At 35.0% G+C, this 22,826-nt stretch overlaps 1 protein-coding gene and 1 pseudogene across 5 annotated transcripts in view; both read left to right on the forward strand.

Annotated features, from left to right (window-relative positions):
* The first annotated feature begins 704 nt into the window (after window positions 1–704).
* On the forward strand, window positions 705–3,248 carry LOC119549641 (annotated as a pseudogene).
* A 746-nt stretch (window positions 3,249–3,994) lies between these two features.
* LOC119548992 (syndecan) overlaps window positions 3,995–22,826 on the forward strand; it is a 111,377-nt gene continuing 92,545 nt past the window's right edge. For 2 of the 5 annotated variants that reach the window (XM_037856594.1, XM_037856593.1), the window contains exons 1-2: window positions 3,995–4,148; window positions 4,744–5,056. In XM_037856594.1, coding sequence (XP_037712522.1) covers window positions 4,964–5,056 — 93 coding nt within the window. In that variant the 5' untranslated portion in view covers window positions 3,995–4,148; window positions 4,744–4,963. The remainder of the gene's footprint in view (window positions 4,149–4,743; window positions 5,057–22,826) is intronic. The other 3 variants (XM_037856592.1, XM_037856591.1, XM_037856595.1) reach the window with 3 other exon arrangements.

The raw sequence follows: 22,826 nt of genomic DNA on the forward strand, positions 1-22,826 counted from the left end.
AGTTGCGGTATTTTCTAACGTACTGTTAGCTTAGACTTAACATTTTTGTTAGAAAATGTTACAGAACTGTTAGCATTTAAAAATGTTAGTATTTAAAAATGTTAACTTGAAAATTCAGCCAAAAGGAAAATTTTGATTTGTCAGTTGAACTTATCATCATAACTTTGCCATTTTAAACAGAAAAATAAACCTTTTATTGGCGCTGTTTCCTCATAAATTTCATGTTATTTAATAGGTTATACGATATGGGGTTTATAAGATCTAGATATGGGGGTTATAAGATCTAGCCCAGAAGTTATTTACTGAATTCATCCTCCCATTTAAATATTTGTTGATGACTATATATAATTGCTTTTAAAGAAAACACTTAGTAACTGTTGAGTACTGATCGTTGATAAGAGGGTTCAACTGAACTCGCCCAAGTCGTCTGCAAACCAATCAAAAACTCGTGATTATCCTCATCTTATCTCGTATTTAAAAACGATTTCTAAAGAAGCTTCCGAAATCACAAAACAGTTTATTAATCATTAAAGTGGTTGTCAGTAGAATTTAAACTTGAAAGATTACATACTATCGGAAGTATTCGGCGAATTTAATATTAAAACCCCTTTACATGTCACACGTTATCAGCTTAAAGCTTGATAATTAGCATATAAAGCGTCGTGGTTTTTGGCAAAAGCAGTCATTTACGTTAGTCACTAACAATGGTTAATATATTGAGAACTATTCTTCTGAGTGGGCTAGTTTTTATCAGCGCAGCGCAGCCAAAGGACGATGATGTCCTGCCGGGATTCCAAAGTCTTAGGAAACTTGAACCTTTGGGAACTGCATTTGCCGAATACTTTCATAATGTTACATTGAAGGATCTAGATCTTATAAACCCCAGATTGCCAACTCAGCAGGATCTTTTGTGTCTCAAGCATTTGACTGAACTAGTATCGGCACTTAGTTCCGGTGAATATTGGGCCCTGAAAAGTGAGTGATAAATAAAAAAACAATTATTTGATATATGAAAATATTATATATCCTATCAGTGATCGACTCGTGGGGTTCTATTCCCACTGGCATACTTACTGGCAACCAATACAGTTTGGGAAACTATGACGAGTGCCTCAATATAAAAAAAAAACAGCATTCGCGGAAAGTACTGCTTTCTAGAGACCAGACCCAGTAATATTATTGGTATTGAAAATGCTTTAACACCGTACTGGAAAATTAAAACTGCAACCTGCTTTCCGGACTCCTGTTCAGCCGTTCATATGAACAAGTTCTTGAGTCAGATGGGTCAGAGAATACTAAATTATAGTATACCTGGTACAATTATGACTATCAAAGAAAGTAGTTGCCAGACAAACGAAAGCGAACCGTGGGATGGATTAACCTATTTTACCATGTGAGTGCAATTATACTTACATATATGAAGATGGATGGCTAAACCTTTCTTATTACAGAATCTTCTTATCACTGATGGGCTCTATTGTAGCTTTCTTTACGCTATACGACTACTTTTTGTGCCAGGATCAGGGTGAGTTAATTAAGAAAATTGAAATACCTCAATAACACCCATTTTTAGATCAACTTCCATCGATTGTAAAGGTCTTTTCGGCCAGAGTCAACTCCCGTGCAATTTTTCGCATCGTGATGACTAACTCCAACCCAAATGTAATCGACTGCCTTCATGGGATTCGGTGCATGTCCCTCTTTTGGGTGGTTTACTGTCATGGACATGGATATTTATCATCAGTATTTATCAACTTTTTACACTTCATTCCGGTAAGTAAATATTACAGCTTTGATGGACTAAAAAGTATAGCGATTTGTTTTTAGTGGGCAGAGTATCCATTTACCAGCTTTTATGTACACGGCTTTTTCTCGGTGGATTCGTTTTTCGTTATTGGTGGTTTACTTGTGGCTTTATTTACGCTGCGATCAATGGATAAGTACGATTTTTACTTATATTCCTAGAACAAATTATGAATTTGTAATCTCTTTATAGAACCAAGGGAAAATTAAACGTACCATTAATGTATCTACACCGCCTGATTCGCATAGTTCCCATTGTGGCCATGGCAATTCTCGTCTATATGAAACTCATGGGTGTCGTGGCAAATGGACCACTTTTTAAGGGCGGATTCAGTGGCAAACAGATCTGTGAGAATGGATGGTATCGCACGTTGTTGTTCGTCAATAACTATTTTGATGAACGAGTAAGTTTACTTAGGTATGGATCAGGTGTGGATCTATAAATCATTATGTTGTTATTATAATTTCAGTGCCTTGGTCAAACGTGGTATTTGTCGGTGGACATGCAGCTGTTCCTCATCTCTCCTATACTGCTGATCTCGCTCCATAAATGGGGCAAGAAGGCAGCTGCCGGTATAGTAGTTCTGATAATCCTTTTCACTGGCTTACTCTTTGGATCCATGATGCTCAACCACTACGCAATGTTGTTAAAGTATGTTTTCGCTATTATTCGGATTTAAAAAAGCTTAAACTCTATTTGACCTTCAGGAACAGTAATGAAGAAACTCAAAAGTTGTACTTTTACACGCACTACCATTGCACTCCTTGGCTCATTGGCTTTATGTTTGGATACTTTCTGTATCTGAATCAGGGAAGAAAGTTCCGTCTAAACTGGATAGCCGTGTGGTCGGGATGGATCCTTTGCCTGGCCATGATGTTCACCTCCATATTCGCTCTCTATCCGGCGGCTGAGTGGACTTCCCCTGCTCTTTCCACCCTAGAAGACGCTTCTTACTACACCTTCACCCGGTTGGGTTGGTCATTGTCCATTTGCTGGGTGATTTTCGCCTGCATGCAGGGATACGGAGGTCTGGCCAACAGTTTTCTATCCTCTCCACTGTGGCAACCTCTATCGAGACTCTCGTATTCCGTCTACATTTGGCATGTTTTCGTCCAGGAGATAAACACACGAATAACTAGAACCAACTTGTACTTCTCAGATTACCAAATGGTGAGTTAACTTTTATCTAACACGTAACGATTCTTTTTATATTCTGAGTTCTTTTCTATAGATGCTTAGATTCTGGTCAGATATCGGTATTTCAACGTTACTGGCCTATGTTCTCTACCTGATCATTGAAGCTCCGTTCGCTGGACTTGATCTCTTCATCCGACTTCAGAAAAAAGTATCTAATAACTGCAAAACCAACACTATATTAGACGCAACGAAGCAGATTGAAATCACTACAGATGGTTCCAATGAGCCAGAAGAGCGGTCAAATTAAAAAAATATACTTTAATGCTACTTTAAATATATAATTTTTATATACCATCACTTTGTTTCAAGGAATCCCAGCCAATAACAAACAGTCAATTTAAAACTGAACATCATGTACATCATGTTAATTAACAGTTTATTTATAACTCAAGATTTATAACTTCAAATTCGTAACGTATTTTAATTAATAATTCAAATATACCACAACAAATTTTATCCAACTTGATTTATGATAGTGAAAATATAATAATAAATAATAAATATATATACAGTCGTTCATTTACATAATAATTTAATAATAAATATAATAATAAATAATAAATATATATACAGTCGTTCATTTACATAATAATTTAAACATTTAACAGAGGTAGCTGCCGCTGTTAGAAAAATGCTATATCTTAACATTTGCATGTTACAAACAGAATCTCTCTCTGGTTTGAGTCTTCGGATGAGGCCATCTAGGGCTCAAACCTATTTATCGATAGTTAGAGAATACTCAAACCATTTATCTAAAAGCAAAAAAGCCCGCGTAAATTAAAAAAAAAAAGAATTAATATGAGATATTAGTAAAATTTCTCTAGTAACTGAACTCACTTGGTGTTAAAAGAGATTGATAGTCATCATAGAACATCAATGTAGCTAAAGGAAATCTATCGATGTTTCCTCACGTCTACCGAGTCATGCGGGATATTTTAGGTAATTCATGGCTGTTCAGAAAAGTCGTTTCACCCTTTGGTAACACTGGCAGAGTCATTCGAAAAATTTTACGAGTCGAGGAAGGCACGGGTACGTCCGGATTTTAGCGCGATTTCGTGTGTGTTTGGTTGCCACTCGAGTGTAAAGAAATTTGTACACCCCCCAAATAAAGTCGCGAGTGCAATTTTTGTAAATACGAAGCGAAAAGGTGCGCAGAGTAGCAAAATAAATGCAACGAAAATAAACGCAGCAAAACAACGGGCAGAAAGATACGAAAAGAAGAAGCAGAATAGAAAAGAGACACATAAAGAAGCCGCCATAGCGGTGCGAGTGCGAAAGAGAGGGTCGGAGGAGACAGAGAGCGAATAGGAATAGTGTGTGTGTGGTTGTAGTGGTGGGCGGTTGTGTTTTTTTCGTTGAAAATTCATTGGATTTTAGGGGAAATTACAGAAAAACAAAAGAATATTGGGTGTATAAGGGGCAAAAATAGATATATTTTATTTTCGAGTTTCCTTAAATTGTAAATTATAAACAATTGAATTTAAAAAGTAATAAAAACACCCACACATACATACGACCTGTAGTTGCGCTCTTGTCTCTTCTTTTTTTCGTGTTATTCTCTCTGCGTAAACGTTTTGTTTATAACCCCCGCTCTTCCATTTCCTTTCTTTGATTTTAGCCGCGCGCGCATACGATAAATTGTTGTTAATTTTACAGAGTGTAATGCTTAATTAATACCCTGTCTCTCTATCTCTGTCTCTTTTGTTTGGCAATTTCATTGATAACGCATCGGGAATACATAGTGTCTGGAATATAAATAGTCATATTAATTCCATGTGTGCATATAAACAGCATTTTTCTAGTGTCAAACCAGTTTGAAAAGTTCGATTATATATATAGATAAATATATATACATGTGTGCTGCCGCCTGTTCTAATCATTAAATCAATAAACAAAACTGGAAGCGATTAGCTGAAATCACAACAACAGCCAATTCTACATAACAACAAATCAACGGGGAAAATGAAGCCAAAGCAGAAGATTTCCGTAGAGCCGCTCTTGCTGCTCGCAATTCTACTTGGAATTCTAGTAGTCGCCACCCACGCTCAAGATCAGGTAAGATCTATGCTCTGGAAAAATGCATTTCCTAAAAGGTCGTTGGAAAGTACGGAATTTTCACGAAGAAGTTCCTTTAGAAATCGAAGGATTCAAAATCTTTACGATAAAAAAGAACAAAAATGCAATAGATCGATAGATCATTTAACTTGCAATTTTTATCTTTTTATTATATTATTATTATTAAGCAGTTGAAAGTTTGCACTATTAACATAACATTTCAAAAGATTACTTTTCCACATGTTCATTATAAACATAAAGAATTACTAATTAAGACCATTAAAGTAAAACTCACACTACAATCAAACACCTTTATAATGTAAAATGATAATCCCATTAGTCCTAATTTGTTATTATTAATCTGAGATTTTATTATTAAAGCTCAATGAACAATTTAGATTTAATCAATCAAAGCTTTTAGAATATTTGAAGACCAAATTCAGCCTAATAGTAATGTGGTTTTAATGACTCTCTATAACTTTATATCACAATTCACTTATCTTCAAAGTAATACATCAACCAGTTTGATACATTTTCGTAGTAATACAGTCATTAGTTAGCATTACTATTCCTTTGTAGCTGAGTAAACTTGTTTAGAAATTGTAACTTCAATTGACCCTTTTCAGGAGCATAATTGTCAGCCACTTCTGCTAGTAAGTTCCCAATTAAATCTGGGCAGATTCAATCAGGAACCCGATTCCGAGCTGCCTTCACCCAATTTTCCCACCTTGAGGGCTTTTCCTCGACTCGATTTCTCGTTCACTTAAGTTGTTTTTGCGGTTTTGCGGTTGTCCATGTTGCTGTTGCACTTATTATGCAAAATTCGGCAACCCAGAGATACGTAGATACATGAATGTATAGGGAGACAAGCCATGAAATCTCCAAGGCATTGCACTGGATGCAATTTGTGGCTGCAGATAATGAAGAGGAAAAGCCTTCATGGCTCGTTCAATGTGAGCTGTTCTCTGGCTCCAGACATCTCTGCTCTGTTCTGTTGTAGAAAAGACATTAAAAACGTCTGCATTGCGAACGCATAAATATGGCAGCAAACTAAACGCACAGACATCGGCACTCTTAAATCTGAAATAGATATATAGACGGGGCTGCTAGGCTGAGGCCGTTGCGGTCTGGTCAAATAAGGCTGCAAATCTGAAATTGGTCATCGGGTCCAACTCGCATCGATGTTGTCAGTCAGTAGTAGTCAGTCGATACCCATTAGCGATGAGAGATGAGATGTGTGCCGTCAGAAAAACAGATATAGTACGTTCATTTAGAGAATGCGCTTCGCAGATATAGCGATGATTCAATTTCCCATGAATTCCTTTCTTTTCTCATGCTTTTCTTTAGTCACCTACCGAATGAAATCATTTAGTGCTTTGAAGAGAAGTATCCACTCTTCAAAACACTTTTCAAATTAATTTAACTGTTTAATTTAGATATAGTGATTGGAAACTCATTACTAACCACTTCTGAAAGCACCTTAAATTAATTGTTTAACTGAATTTAAGTTAGATTTTAAACAGATCCGATCTTACAAATAGAGTTCAACAGTTATAAAAGTCTCTTGGAAATTGAATGTAAAAAGTTCCTTACTTGAAAACCATTTTAATTTCAAAAATTGTTTCCCATTTGAGGCTTAATGCATATAATACAAATTGATTGCAAGCTTTCAGTGGGATTATTTATCGGCTCTTCGTTGTTATCTAGAGTAATTATTAAAATTATGGTTTATTGCTTGATAATGCAATTCCATGATGAAGTAGCCAACAAGCCATCAGGAAATTATAAATCAAAAGATGTTTCCACTTTGATAATAATAAAGTCATTTTCTTTAAAATTAAACAATATTGTTTTTATTGTACTGATAAAGTCTTGCAATTCTTAAATAGATTTATACAACTTAAAAAGGTTAAAACTGCGATCATATGTAGGTTCAAACTGTTTAAAGATGGAAATTATCAGAGCAAATAATTTTCTTATCAACCTAGCGTTTAAGGCTAACCTCACTAACTTGAAGAAACATTAACCGATGCTTAAAAACAAATCTATAATTAAATTTGAGCTAAGATAATATTTTAGGATAACTAGAATTTGAGCAAAGATAATATTTTAGGATAACTAGAAATTAAAGAAATGAATTAAGGCTTACACTAACCTCTGGTTAAGTTTCAATGTTTTTTTCTCCATTTCCTCAAAGAGTTACAATAGCATTTTCATGAGCTCATCACTGAAAGCGCGTCTGGTTTGGGCCTGGGTTCTGGGCCAGTTTGTGATACAACTTCTGCTTCTGGTCACGATGATCTTTGCCATCGATGGTAGCCAACAAAAGCATCCGGCTGTTGCCAATTTCGATGGCAGTGTTTGTCTCTTTCACTGTTTGTTTATTTGTTCGTTTGCCTGTTGGTTGGTTTGTTTGCTTTTATTGGTGTGTGACTTATTGGCCCGAAAAATTTCTACACACACTCACACATAAATAGTGCGATGGCCTTTTGCCCCTTTACAATCCCCCATCCCCCTTTCACCCCCTGGAAACAGCCAGTAATCTTGTTTTTGCCATTCCGTCCATCTTGTGTCCTGTTTTTGGTGTTTGTCACTTGTTTTTGCCAAAATTGGCATTCGTGGTTATAACCCCCCTATTCTCCTTGTGGCTCCATCTCCAGTCGCCAAAAACATTTTGAGAACGTGCCCAGAAAATTGATGAGTAGCACGGAGAGAGATGGATATAGATTGACCGAAAGAGAGGGTGCGGGTTAAATGTTTGCGACTGCTGCAAGTGCCACACTATCCACTTTCCTGTCTACCCTGTCTCATTTACAAATTTTGCTCTTCATTAGCATTGATGCCATTTCTAGTGCACTGGGGAAAAATATTTGCACTAAATGTAAACTCTTTTTTTATATACAACTACAAATTTTACATTTTACATGCAGAATGCCAATTTGACCATTTTTTCAAGGACACTTCTTTGCGTTTCTTTTGTAGGCTTATTCAAAAAATTAAAAAAAAATCGGCTTCACAATAAGTTTTATTTTGATCATAAAAATAAAAATCAGAAATAATCATTATTTTTGATTTTCAATTTTTTTCGCCTAGGAAAAATGATTCTTTTTGATGTTTATTATAAAACTCAAAAATAATCATTATTTAAGAGGAATATTAAAAAATCACAAATTTTAAAATCATGATGAAAATGGATAGGCAATCCAAAGAGAATCACTATGGTATTTTCCTTTTCCGCGTTTGTCGATCCTAAGTGTGTGATTTTTTGATTCAAAAAACAGATCAGTAATCATTATTTCCATTCCCTGATTTTTATTGATTTGAAGCATAAGATTTTGAGGGTATCGTAAAAAAGTTTTTTTAAGGTTTTGTTTAATTTTTTTTTGGAATTTTTCTTGTAACAACCTTTTAAAATTAACATTTATATCTATGTATCAACACTTTTTTTTCGATGTAAGAACAATTAAGTGAGGAAGTGAGTGAAGAATAGCACTTGGTTGCATCCTCTCTCACCTCTAAGGTGTCGAAACCCTATATGCCACGCCTCCTGTGACATTACCCCCTCCCCTTTCCATATCCCTGCGTATTGCTTGCGTGCCTGCTGTTTCTGTTTATTTTCCTGGGTTTCTTGGAATATCGATTCATTGCCAGACGGCGACAGACAGCGATAAGGTTCTGCCGATATTGGGTTTTCCATTCGATCGATTCTCTGGATATATGCGTGTAGCTACCTAAACAACCGGCACTTCCTTGAACTGGGTAATCAAATTCAGATTTTTGTCTAATGCTAAGGAAAAAGAAAAATTACAAAAAAAGCGATGTTTGATATTTATACAGCTTATATTTCAGTAGCAGATTTTATCGTGCGTCTGGAATTAAAATTATATTACACCCAAGTTTCTTGAGTTTTGAAAACTTCTTTAGTTATTATATTAAATTTGGTTACTCAGTAGTACATATATTTCAGATCTACTAAAAAAATTAAAAGGAAAAATTACAATAAAAGTGATGTTTGATTTTTATACAGCTTATATTTCGGTAGCAGATTTTATTAAGCGTATGGAACTAAAACTTAATTAAACCCAAGTTTCTTGAGTTTTTTAAACTTTTTTAGTTATTATATTAAATTTGGTTATTTAGTGGTACGTATGTATAATGTACTAGTATTCTAGTTCTACTGAAAATAATTGTAATTATTTTGAATTATTTTTTAATTTTCCTACAAATTTGCTTTAACCATCCATGATAATAATTAAAATCCAAATATTATTCCATACATGCTTTTTTTTCAAATTTCTATTAGTTTTTTATACACATTTCAGGTTTCATCTCCTCCGTTCATTCATTTCATTCAATCTTTGTTCATTACCTTACCCATATGTTCATTATCCACCCCTCTCTCTTCTTTACATTTCCGCCATATGCGGTTTACATTTTTCAATTATTATTCACGTGTGTCTCTTTTCATTTGCCTTTGCACCAACATTCATGTCTTATGTTGCTGTTGTTGTTGTTGTTGTTATGCACTTGCAATTGCTCTCTCTGTCTCTTTCTCGCCCTCTCCTCCAACATTTTGCCTTTTGTCTTGTCGCACCTTCTTTGTATATTTTACCCACACGAAAAAGGAAAAAACCGACTTTAAAATACCCTACATATTTTATAAGGTAATATAGACTTCAGATTTAAAAAAAAACTAAACTTCAAAAAATTAACATTATTTTGCATATGTTTCACAAAATACTACCTTTATAATATACCATATAAAAGTAGAAATTTAGTGGAAATGCATGTAAAACTTTTGTCCGTAAAAATAAAAGCTTTGTTTCCTTTGGATCATTAAATTGTGTCTTCTTAAAACAGGATGATGACTCATAAAAAAACATCCGCTTTCCATTTAATTGTTTTTCCCAGTGCTAAATGTCGACTTGACGGCAATGTCAAAATGTTATCAAACGTTTATAGAATCGTTTGCCATTTTCAATATTTTATTTTTTAAATGTCACACGAGTACACACACACACAGACGCAAGGATGCAATTGCCACAGATTAATTGCGGTAATCTAAGTTCAATTGAAAATCCCCACAAGTAATCTGCGTCATTTGCTAATTAAGCCAGTGCAAACAAGATCAAAAGAGAAAGAGAGAGAGAGAGTGGGAGGTAAAAATAAGAGGTAGAAAAAGCGGAGGAACGGGGCAAAAACAAATCACGCCGAACAGCTGTAATTTAGCTGTAACATGAAAAGTTTTTTAAATTTCTGAATTTTTTCATCTGCACCTGATACAAAATACAATTTAATTAAAATAATAACCGTAGGTTAACCGCAAATAAATCACAAGCAGAAACATTTGCTACATAATTGAGCGTAAGAGCGCGAGCAGAGCAAAAGCAAAGAGAGCCAGCAAAGAGAGGGTAAGAGAGTGCGTTGTAAATTGTAAATGAAGCAAAAAAAAGGCAAGAAGAAGAAGCAGAGACCAGCATAAAAAATGTTTGTGTGAATGTATGTGTAAATGTGTGTGGGCAGCAGACAACTTTGAAGAAGAAGCAGAGGCAGAATACAAAAACCTCCGGAGTTCGAAACTCCGGCAGAGAAGTTAAACTGCACTGTGCAACAAAAATGTGGATTTTTTTTTTGGGGTAACGGGTCTTATCTTATCAGGGTGTTATTAGTAGTTGTCGACGGAATTGGTTGGGCGAAAAACTTGTCAAACATATTGTAGACCTTTTAGATGTTTCGCTTCGGAATCAATTTTGCAGGGGTTGATGAGAAGTTTTAAAAGTAACATGACACAGTATTGTAGGAAGTATATCAAATCGCAGAAATATTTTAGAAATGCGGTGATCAACACTCTAAACCCAGTTTTAAGTACCCATTGAAATATTGAATTGGTCAACGTAGAAATATGTAAATGTGGTTTTTTTCTTATGACTCTAAAGACCTTAATTCCATGTGAAGTTGGCATTGGATTAGGTTGTATATCTTTTTTATATAGTAAAGAAATTCCTTAATTTTTACGCATCTGTTGTAAATGCTAAATTGTACTTTTAAGTACACATCAAATGGCACTTCCCTACTTAAATTAGAACTTAAAATTTTAAGTGAAAATTGTGCTTAATATATTTTTAAGAAAATTAATTAAAGAGGACTGAGGGCCTAATAAAAATATCTGAATTATGCACTTATCATCTAGTATTATTTATAGAACAATAAAGTAACAAAAAGATCAGTCAGTATGAAGCTATAAACGATGTACATGAGTACATACAATGGTATCTCCTCCAATTCTTGATTGGAATACTTACAGACAAGAAAGTGGGTGATAGAAAGGTTTCTCGAGGATGACTGATGGATCCTTAAATGAGAGCACTATTCGATGGAACTGTTACCCCGAAACGGACCCCCTGTAGACCAGTGTTTCGGGTGGGGACCCTTGCGACCTCGTCTCGAGTCTTTTGGGCTGGGTCTTCAGTCTCTGTCTGAGTTTCCGTCTCTTTGGACCTCTTCTTGGCCCGTATGATGTGGAGATTTCTGTTTCTGCTGAGGCGGCGTTTGTAAGTATGTATTTATGTTTGCCACTATGTTTGTGTGTGGCACGTCTGCTGAGGTAAACAGCGCAAACACACACACAAACACTGTCTCATTAATAAGTACATACATGCATACATACATACATGGCCGGCAGCGTCGCGACCCAAAGACAGACAAACAGCAATAACAACAACAACCGCCCCCCTGTTTAAGAGAGAGAGAGAGCGAGGCCGATTGAGAGACAGAAAGAGATGGGTAGTGCAAGGCAATGTCAATAAACATGCGTTGTTGCCGCATTTCATTGTTGTTGTTTCATATGTTCGACTTGGTCTTGTTTCGTTTTGCGGTTTACTGACGGACAAGTTGGATGTGTGTGCGTTGGATTCTTCTTCTTGCCAGCTCCATCTACTCCCACTCTCTGCCCAACTCTTCCTCTTTGTCTCCTCCTCCTCCTCTACCACCCACCTCTTCCCACCTCCTATCACGCACACATGCACACCTCTTCCGCTGTAATTTGCGTGTGTGTGCGCTTGTTTTATTGGATTTTACAATTTTGTTTTCATTTTTATTGGCCTCTTCGTGTGTCCCACTGTCGCTGATTTAGTTGCTCTTTCTGTTTGTTGCCTCTTTCTTTAGTACTGTTACTAAAGGGTATTACAATTTTTCGGTATATGTAATTTTTAAAATGTGGAATACCTTTCACCCGAAAAGAAATGTTTACCTATGTACATATATAAAAAAAATCATGCACAAAATAAAGAATCTTTTATAATACTTGGAATATTTGGTAGTATTACGCTAGAACTTAGTGCTGTAAATATATTATGATATACCGTTAAAATCAATCTGTAATACGAAATAAGATGTTTATGTATTTAATAATATGCACAAAATATGGAATATATTATAATAGTTGGAGTAATGGCGTATTTTACGCTAGAACTTAGTGCTATAATTATGTTATGATATACCGTCAAAATCAATCTGTAATACGAAATAATATATTTATGTCCGACACTACCAATAAAAAAACCATGCTAACTTAAGGAAATTTATTGATCATTACCCCATCAATATTGAAAGAAAGAAAAACACAATTACGATAAATGGGCATTAAAAGTTTAATTTTTCCCACAGAATGAGTTTCCACCTACTATTCCATGAGTATATTTTCTGGCAAGGGTATTTTCAGAAGCCATTATTACTATAGATAGATTTTATTTTCTGATGGGGTCATGTGGCGCACTTTTCGTTTTGATAATTCGCAGTTGATTTGTTTACTCCGTTTTTGTTTATTTGGGGCCCCACCCCCACGGAATTTTTTGTTTTTAAATTTTAATTGCGAAAAATAACATGGAAGACGTGCCAATCCCGATTGCGCCAACTCCCCTACTTTATCCCCACTTCGACCCCCTTGTTTTCATTTTCCATTGACGCAAATCGCGCGCAAAATATTCTGTTGATTTCTTTTTAGCTTCCTCTCGGATTCTCCTTTTTGCCCACCCCATTTTTGCGCCACTCTGTTTTTGTATATTGCGCGTATTTCCTGTCTAGTTTTTTGCTGTTGTTATTGCAGCTTTTGACTTTTCGCTGTGCGTTTTTGAGTTTCCTTTCTGGCTTTGCGTTTTTCTGTGTGTTCGTTTGTTTGTTCGTTTGTTTGTTTGCATATCATTAACACGGAAAAGCCGGCCAGAAAAGTGCTTGAAAAAGAGTTAACCAACCGCCCCCGCGAAAGAGTCAAATGACAATCGAGCCAAGTTAGTAGCCGCCCCGCCCCCTTGTCTTCCGCCTCCTCAAAAGTTTCACCTCTTCTCCTCCGCTTCTTTATCATCTCCTCCGCCTCTTTGTCACCCCGTTCGCCCACGCACTTCGCATACTTTCATAATTATGCGTTTTTCGCTGGGCTTTTCCGCTTTTATTGTTGTTTGTTTGGTGTTGTCGATGAGTTTTCAATAGACTTGTACACATTCCTGCCGACTGTTCGTTTCCAGTTCCCTCTCCAAAAAGAAACTCTCACCTTTTCCGGTTATTTAACCCTTTATCTTGAAAATCTAGTTAAGAAATGGAATGTGTGCACAACATGTTTAAAGATAAAATTGGACTAAATTTTCTCTATTTCAATTTGTTAGTCACTTATTAATCTACTTCACCTTAAATATATGTAAATGTATTTCATATGAGTTGAATATCCTTACAAGATATATACCGAATCGTATGTTAACGCTTCAAGAAAAATAATATTGAATATTCGACATCAAATAAATGTAGTAAAAAAAAGATTGGGGAAATTCCATGTAAGTCTATTCTATTATTCGATGTTACCTTAAATATTATTGAAATATTTAGCATTATATTTATATTTGATGGTATCTAAGTTATAAATGTTTTGGCCACTAGGTAATACTCATTATAAGAAAAATACCGAATCCTTTATTAAGGCTTTAAGTAAAATAATATGAAATATTTGATATCAAATAAATGAAACGATTATGGAAACTACATAAAACTCTTTTCTGTTATTCAATGTTATTTTTACCATAAATATTGAAATATTTGACATTTAATAAATGTACAATATAAGAAAATTTCATATAACTCTACTATTTGATGGTATCTAAGTTAAAAATGGTTTGCCTACCAAGTATAACCTACCTTACAAATGTGGCCTTGCTGAAAAACAGTGTATTGGGCCTTTCAATGGTTTTTCCTTTCAGTTCAGATGTTTGTGGAACAATTTTACAGCGCTATTGTTTGTGTTTTGGAACGCCCACGCAATGGCCACAAAAACCGACGCAAATTCTTGCACACACACCGCAGCAAGGTGAACGAGTGGTGAAAAAGGGGGCGGGTGAGGTGGAAAAGCGGCCGAAACAAACACAAATGCAGATTTGTTTATACGCCTGGTCAGGGAAATATTTCACGTAAATTTATTCATATTTTTCCAAGCGAATTTTATACGCAATTATACAATTTAAGCTTCAGCTTTTGCAGTAAAATGTATATTATTGACTCATTTTTGGAATATTTTCGGTTAATAGGGCTTATGGGATATTTCAAAAATGTACAGTTCTTAATGCGAACTATATATTTTCTTGCTCACATCAACTATATGTAAGTTTAACGATCTAACCTTGGCTAAAGTGGATGTCATCTCATTTTGCAGTAAATCTGTGTTTTTCTGCCCGTTTCCGATTTGATAAGGGCAAATTCTATAAATTAATGGTCGTAAATAATCAGTTGAACAAAGAACCAATCGCGTTCCAATGAAAATATCTACGATAATCCCGGCACTTGGGTCAAATGTTATTCGTCTAGAGATTAGCGCAAAATATTTTAAATGCCAAATAAAGTATAAGCAAAATATGGTGTTATTTTAATTATAAGTAGCTCATTACGTTTATGACAAAATCTATAAATCTGAACTTGATCACATTTTTAGTTCGAAGAAAGAAACAAAGAAAAATGATGATTCCTCAACAATCTGGTATTTATTTGAATTATGGGGATTTTCCAATGGACTTTTGCAGAATTTGCAGTTCTTTATATAAGTTTCTTTTATTGTCAAACGTTATTGTTGTGGAATTTTTAATCAAGTAACGGTTTTGAATGACGCATGGAAGAAACGCATTAAAAGCTCTATGGCTTGGCAGGATGTTCATTTATAAGGCTTAAGAACCAATTAAACATTTAACACAAATGTGTTAAAGTGCAAGCTGATCATCTGTATACCATATAAAAATAACAAAACTGATACATCCCTAACTTGAAGTGTGCAGTCATTGAAGTACCCTGTTATAGAGTATAAAAGAGCTTTTGTCGATGGTATAGCTTTGTTCTGCATCTGTTCATAGGATCTCTGCCCGTTGGCTCTTTTTGGAGTTTGCTTGCACTGAAGTTTGGACCTTCGTACTGGGCTTGCTTTCAATTTTCGGGCGATTCCTGCCAAAACAGAGTTCCCTAAAGTGTTGCCATTGTTTCGACTGATGGCAGGACCAACCGGCTCACACATAAAGCGTTGGGGGAACCTAAACCTCATTACACCCCGAAAAATACGAGGAAGTTGCAGTTGAAGTTGCGGCAACAGATTGCAGTTTCCCCGAAAAGTTTGTGAAAACCCCCCGAAGTGCTCCTTTCCACTTCTGACAGCTGCTGTGTTGTGTTGCTCTCACACTGCCTGCTCTTTGATTTTTGGCTTTTACAGTTTATTGACACGACTCAAGTTTCAAGTGTTCAGATGCTGAGAAGGGTAGCTACATATACAGCAACTGATAGCCGGCAATGTTTCACATTTCGGGTCATTGAACAACAACAAAAGAGCACAGTAAAAATCATTGGCATCGATAACGGAACATCACAATAAAAAAAAAATATTTTTTTATAAAGATTGTACTAACTCACGAATATTCAAATAAATCTCTAATCTAATTTGACTTATTTGACTGGGAAAATTGAGTTGTAAGCTAATTAAAGCGGCTAATCAAAGTGGGAAAATATGCGTTATTAGATTGTAAGGTTATTAATTAATACAAATTTGTATCTCTTCTACAAACTCATTAGAATGTGAGTAAAAAATAATTCAATAACAATAACAAACTACAAACTAAATTATTCATTTATTTGCTAGGCTAGTTTCGTTCTTTTTAATTGTAAATATTTGCTATCGCTGGCCCTTAATAATTTAATATTATTGCATAAATTATACACGTATGTATTCATTGTTTGACCAGACCTGTAAACGTGGCTCACACTTTTAAAATATTTTCTATTATGTCACGGTTTTCGTATGGTTGATGTTACGCATTAAAATTTTAGCAAATCCGTTGAAAAACTGCATGCATAATTTATGACTTTGACTTTTGGCCAACAGTGTTTGTTGGCCATTTTGGTTTTGTTAATTTTGCCCTCGACATTGACGGTTTAATTGTTATTACAGAGTGTGGCCAACGAAAATATCATCAGTGTACGAACCCATTAAATTATGCTTATTTGTCATATTTTAATTTAACTATAATCGCATTTGTTGGCTGCTTTCTCTGTCCCTTCCGTTTGGGTTCTCCATCTCCTCGATTTTCATCGATTGTGTCACGTAAGCATTGCAAGTGTTGGCGTTGTTTGGGTCTCGTCTTTCCGATTGCTGCTGACTCACGAGAACCGATCGCAGATTGGAAACTGTCAATCTCCCTGGGCTTTATTACACATCTACAGTGGTCGGCATAAGTATTTTGACAAAATAAAAGTTAAGTATACTCATAACTTGAATTTACTTCTTGTAAACTATAGGCATCAATGGAAAGGTAATTTCAATGCCGTTTGAATGATACAATACATTTCTTTACCCATTCAGTACTTATTGAAAAGGACGAATTTGTGTAAATCAACTTTGAAATTTAAAAAAAAAACTTTTTTCCTCGTCTTGAAAACTTAAATTTTTTGATGCAAAAAGTTTCTTCAAACAAAAATAATAGTAACTGCAAAAAGAATTTTTCAAATATCATTTTGCTTATATTTTTTATGATTTTTTGAAAGTGACAATGTCGGAAAAAATTTGTATGAAAAAGACAAAAATATGGCTCAAATGCCTGTTTTTAAGCATTTTCAAAAATTCATAAAAAATATAAGAAAAATGATTTTTGAAAAATTCTTTTTGCAGTTACTATTATTTTTGTTTGAAGAAACTTTTTGCATCAAAAAATTTAAGTTTTCAAGACGAGGAAAAAAGTTTTTTTTTTAAATTTCAAAGTTGATTTACACAAATTCGTCCTTTTCAATAAGTACTGAATGGGTAAAGAAATGTATTGTATCATTCAAACGGCATTGAAATTACCTTTCCATTGATGCCTATAGTTTACAAGAAGTAAATTCAAGTTATGAGTATACTTAACTTTTATTTTGTCAAAATACTTATGCCGACCACTGTATATGGCTCAGCGATAGATCAGCGAGATGTGCATCGGGTTATATGACTAATCCGCTGAAAGCTCAGCAAATCAATTACTGATTAACAGCAACCGTTTCTTGGAACTCGGAAATGCAGGGCCTGCAAAAATGTCAAGATTTTTCAGAATTTGTGGTGGACAACATTTGAAGATAAGCTTAAAAACTGCCTAATAAATATATTCGAGTATTTTAAAGGTATTAAATAAAATCTTATATTTATTGTAAAATGATTTATATATTATATATATATATATTATAAAAACTGTATAATAGATATATTCCAGTATTTTAACGGTACTAAATAAAATCATATTTTTATTGTAAAATGATTTATATATAATTTGTCTCGTTTTAATATTTATTTTAATAATAAAAGTCGGATTATAAAAACGTTCTTTTTCATTTTGCACATATTAAAAGACCTCAAATAAAAAACATGTTGAAATGTAGTATATTTTTTTTCTCCGGAAAATATTTGTTTTAAATTTATTGACTTGCTTCTAGGAAATTTAAAACATTTTGAGAATTCACTTTGTAATTGTTTTGATTACTTTATTTAACTTTTAGGTATTTTTCTGGGAAATTTGCGACGTCATTTATTTATTTTAGTAAAAAGAGATTTCGATATTTTGTATTTCATGAATTTTATTTTATATTTGACTTTGCCCTTGGTTAATCAACTTTTAGTGCCCTTAAAATTGTTAACTATATGATGTACCGAGACATCCCGCTGGCGACACCCGCTTAAAGCGAATTTACATTTTCATTTACGCTTGAAATGGGAGCAAGATTTTGTCTTTTTTGTTCTTGTTGGAGTTGCCTTGCTTTGAATTTTCTCGCTGGCTGCTTGGACAAGAGGAGTTGTTGGTAGTAAGTGGGTGGGAAATGGTTTGTGGGTGGCGGAGTCCCTGGCGTTTGGTATTTTGCTTTGGCTTTGCCACACGAAGAGTTGCGTGGATCGCGTTAGCTCCCTATCCCATTTCCCTACTTTTCCGTTACTCTACACAGAGAGAAATATCTTTAGCAAAGGTCTACATGAAAAGAAGTAAGCTTGGTTTTAAGAATACCTCTGGATGTTAATATAATCCCCATTTGATTAGGAAGTAAGCTAAATTAAAAAAAAACTAATACTTGTTAATCGGCTTTTAAGTAATTAAAGTTAATATTGAATTCAATCTAAAAGATTTTTTTATTTCTAGACTGGTAAATAACAAACAGGGTGAATTATGGGGTTTTTCTCGAAAGATCATTTTTTGACTGTGCTATTTTTCTCAGCGTACTGCTCCCTTTGGAAAGCCTGCGGCGTTTTTTTCCTCCCTCAACCTGCCTGCTGTTTCATATGCAAATACTCCTAATATTTTTCAAATGTTGTTTGCTTTTGCCCTGGCTCACACAATTTTCCTCAGTCTTTTTCCTTTTTTTCCGAGCTGCTGGGGCTGCCTTTTCACATTTTTCAATTTTCCACGTTCGCTTTGTTGTCGCTGCTGATAGTCGGTGTGTATATATCCCTATATAGCGTGTATTTGCAGTGTTGCTTACATTTTCATTACATTTTTTTTTGTATATTTCCCTTTTTCCCTCCGACAGCCAACAATTCTCACTTGGCAGCAGCTGTGCGGCAGGCCAAACCAAAAGGAAGTTGTCCAATGCTGGCCAAGAGAGGAGCAAAATGTTTGCATTTCAAATTACCCATGGGCCAATGACTGTTGACTGATTTTTTTTTCAATTTTTTTTGTACCTTTTGTTGCTACTTGACTTCCGTTGGGGCTGAAAAAAAGGGAAGAACCATCAGGAGTTTGCCGATTGATGCACTTGAACTTAAATTGATTTGAGATTTCTCAAAATTAATCAACTAACTCAACGGGAGAACCCACACACATGTTGCTGGCCGCAAATAAATTACTCTGTTGGCTTGTTTTTATCTCTGGTTTAGAACACTCTTACTGAAGAGTGATGTACTTACCAAAATCCTTGAAAAACTTTACAAATGCTGGTTAAATTGGTTTAATCCTTATCCTTTGATTTATGCCTGCGGTGGAAATTCCCTAATTTAAAAGCTTGTAGAACTTTCTGAAGTTTTAATAACGATAGTTTAAAATATCTAATAATAATATTATTTATAATTAAAAAATAATTTTAAGAATATTTTTATTATAATATAAGTATTTTATTATAGTTCCTTAGATCGCAGACTATCATTATCAATGTTACATGAATGTTTTAATGTTCTTTGTTAGAGGTTAAGTCTTAAAAGAAGAAATATAGTCCTACCTTATAAAATAGTTGATTTTAAATTGGGTGGGCAATAGAATTTAATTATACTTCCATAGATAGCAGACCATCGTTATAAATGTTAGATGAATTTTATTATGTTCTTTGTTAGAGATTAAATATTAAAAGAAATCATATAATCTTTCGTTATTAAATAGTTGATTATAAATTGGATTGAAAATATTTTAGTTTTGCAAGAGTATTTCATTCCTGCTTTGGTCAAGTCTTCTGTAATATATGCAAATTTTTCATCAGCCCCTTCCCTGATTTTTTTTTATCTCGGGTTTACGGAAGTCCCAGAACCGCAAAGTATGCAAACATAAACCAAAAGTATGTGTATGTGTGTGGGTGAGTGAGGGAGGGAGAGGGACGTATATAGAGAAAGCGAGACAGATGAACTCACATTTGTTATGCACTTTGAAAGGAATGAACAGTCCATGTTGTTTTTGTTTTTGTGCCTGAATAAATTTAAATTCGTAATTAGTTGAGGGAGTAAATGGGATTTAAGGTTTTTCCCCGTGCTGTTTCTTTTTTTTCCACCAAGCTGACTAAACATGTAATAAATCTGCATTTTGTATACTTATATCCCGATGTGATCCAAATCTGCCGGAATAAGCTACGAAAACAATGAACAGGGGGCTCCAGACAAAATGGGAGATGTTAAATTGTGAAATGGGGTACCTGCAATCAATCAAGCTGCCCAAGTGGCCCAGATATCCGAATTTAGTGGCTGAAATAACAATTGAAAGGCTGATTGGAAATCGGGATTGGCTGACAGTTGGGGGAGGGGGAAAAACGGAGGCGATTAAATTGAGAGAATCGTTTTTCCTTAAATGTTTTTCTTGGTTTATTGGTAATTTATAGTGTTTATTCTGGCATTCATCAATATAATTAATTTTCAGTGAAATTGATTTTATTTTTAAAAAATCATATACCCCTTCCGTTTATGGCTGACAAAATATCTTAATTTAAGTATATTTTATTATCATAAATTGATTGTTAAGCCCATTGTTTTTATTTCACTTTCCAAAATGGATACAAATCCGAGTTCTATAAGTGAATTTATTGAGTGCTTATCAAACATTCCATTTGAAGTAATGTGATGATTGCAATTATTCCAATTCCATGGGCGAGGCAATCGGATTTTCGATTGAAGGCATTAGATAGAAAAGCAGGGGATGAATTACATTTTTCTAGACTAAGTAAACTGCGAATTTCGATAAGCCCCACTTTTTGGGTGTGGGGTTCCATTCCTCTGGCTTCGCAAAGGTTCGATTTCGCTTTGTGTATGGGGCTCTCGGGGGCTTCGAGAAGGGTTTAATGACCAGAGAGGCCGCGTTTCATGTGGTCCCCCTCTTGGTTTCTTTTTTCTGTTTTATATTTTTTCCCTGTTTTCTGTGTGTGTGTGCATTTTTAATCATGTACTTGCCTACTTAGCTTTATTTGCCAACGGCAATAACCCACCGGCAACAAAAGTGGCGACAATGTTGTGGGCCAGTCCCAATTGGGAAATGGAGCCATGTGCCACGTACTTGGCTTGCTAATTCCTTATTTGCACGAACATTACTTCTTGTTTTTATTCCATCTCGATTGGCATGCACACAGTGGCACAGTACACACCGGAAGTACAGTAAAAGCTCGTTTGAACGGCGCAAAGTGTTCTATTTTGGTATTTCAATGTCAATTGTTTGATAGACCATAAATCGATGGTCGTTGGGATCGGTTCAATTAAATGCAATTCATATGGGTGCCGAATGTTTAAGGGTGTGCAGGTGGGATGTACAGCCGAGCCTTCCAATAACTGAACAACATTTTTCCATATTCATTTACTGCCACATGTTACGGTGCGTTTCAGAGCTGTAAAGCTTATAAAAAGTATGGATTTATCATGACAGAGCGTTATTGAAATGCCAAATAAAAAATTAGAAATATATGAAAAATGGTGGGATGAACAAAGGAAGGTTTTTTTAATAAATATGAAATTGCATTCATGTCAATTTCTATTATATTTGTACAGAAGCAAATCCTGCAAATGATTTTTAATATGAGCAATCAACTAAACTAAGACTTATAAAAGTCTCAGTTCATCTAGTAATTGTTCTTTTTTTGAGAAGCTGTTAATGTCTAATACGATTTCTAAAATTCGAAATGTTTTCTTAGTTAAAGTTCTGAAACCCAGTGTAAACCACCCATAAATCCATACAAAATGTTTGCATGTCCTGCATGTTGTCCTCGTTCATCTGTTTCGGTCTCACCCTCATCGGTGTTTTTTTGTTTATTCGTTTGAATGAATGTATTTCACTTTTAGCACGTTCTGTGCCATTTTTCTCGTTTGGCCGAGTTACATATTTACTTTGAGTTTGTCCATGGCGGGGAATTCCAATTTTCTAAAATGTCACTGCATAGTTTCAGGCGTTGTTGGTTTATATCCCATACAATATATGTATGTGTATGTGTCATCCAATCATACCCAAATGGTAAACATTCATTTGTTCGAAATATTCCCACTTTTGTTTAATAAACTGATCGAAAAGTTTCACCCGTGCAACTCTTAAAGTTTTTCCCCTTCTACCTTTATCTCTTTTGACGTCGACGCATTTTCACTTTGTCCTCAAAGTAAATCGCAAGTTTTCCTTTGAGAGAAATGTTCAAAAGGATTTTCGCGTGCCTTTCGTGCTGCAGTTTTCTGTAAAGAAAAAGCGTTCAGCTGCAGCCCTCAGATGGATCAAATTATGGTAGAAAAACGAGTGCGAAGAGATAAAGATGGAGGCTGACTGATTGGGGAATTGAGGAGGGAGTGCTGCCCACATGTCAGAAGTCGGAAGCGAGTGAAAGTCCAAAAGGAAAGGGGAGAAGGATAGTTAATTCCGTTGCTTATCAGCTGGGAGCCCTGTTGAACCAACTTTGCATTGAGCGAGTGTCCCAGACAGAAAGTGCAGGGGAAATCTTTGACAGATAAGAGAGCTTCAGGCAGAAAACTTCTCGGGATACTCTAAGAACAACTTAATTCAATTTAAGAACCAAGACTTCCCAT

This window comes from Drosophila subpulchrella, chromosome 2R (genome assembly GCF_014743375.2).
Source record: "Drosophila subpulchrella strain 33 F10 #4 breed RU33 chromosome 2R, RU_Dsub_v1.1 Primary Assembly, whole genome shotgun sequence".
In the NCBI taxonomy this organism is placed as follows: Eukaryota; Metazoa; Arthropoda; class Insecta; order Diptera; family Drosophilidae; genus Drosophila; species Drosophila subpulchrella.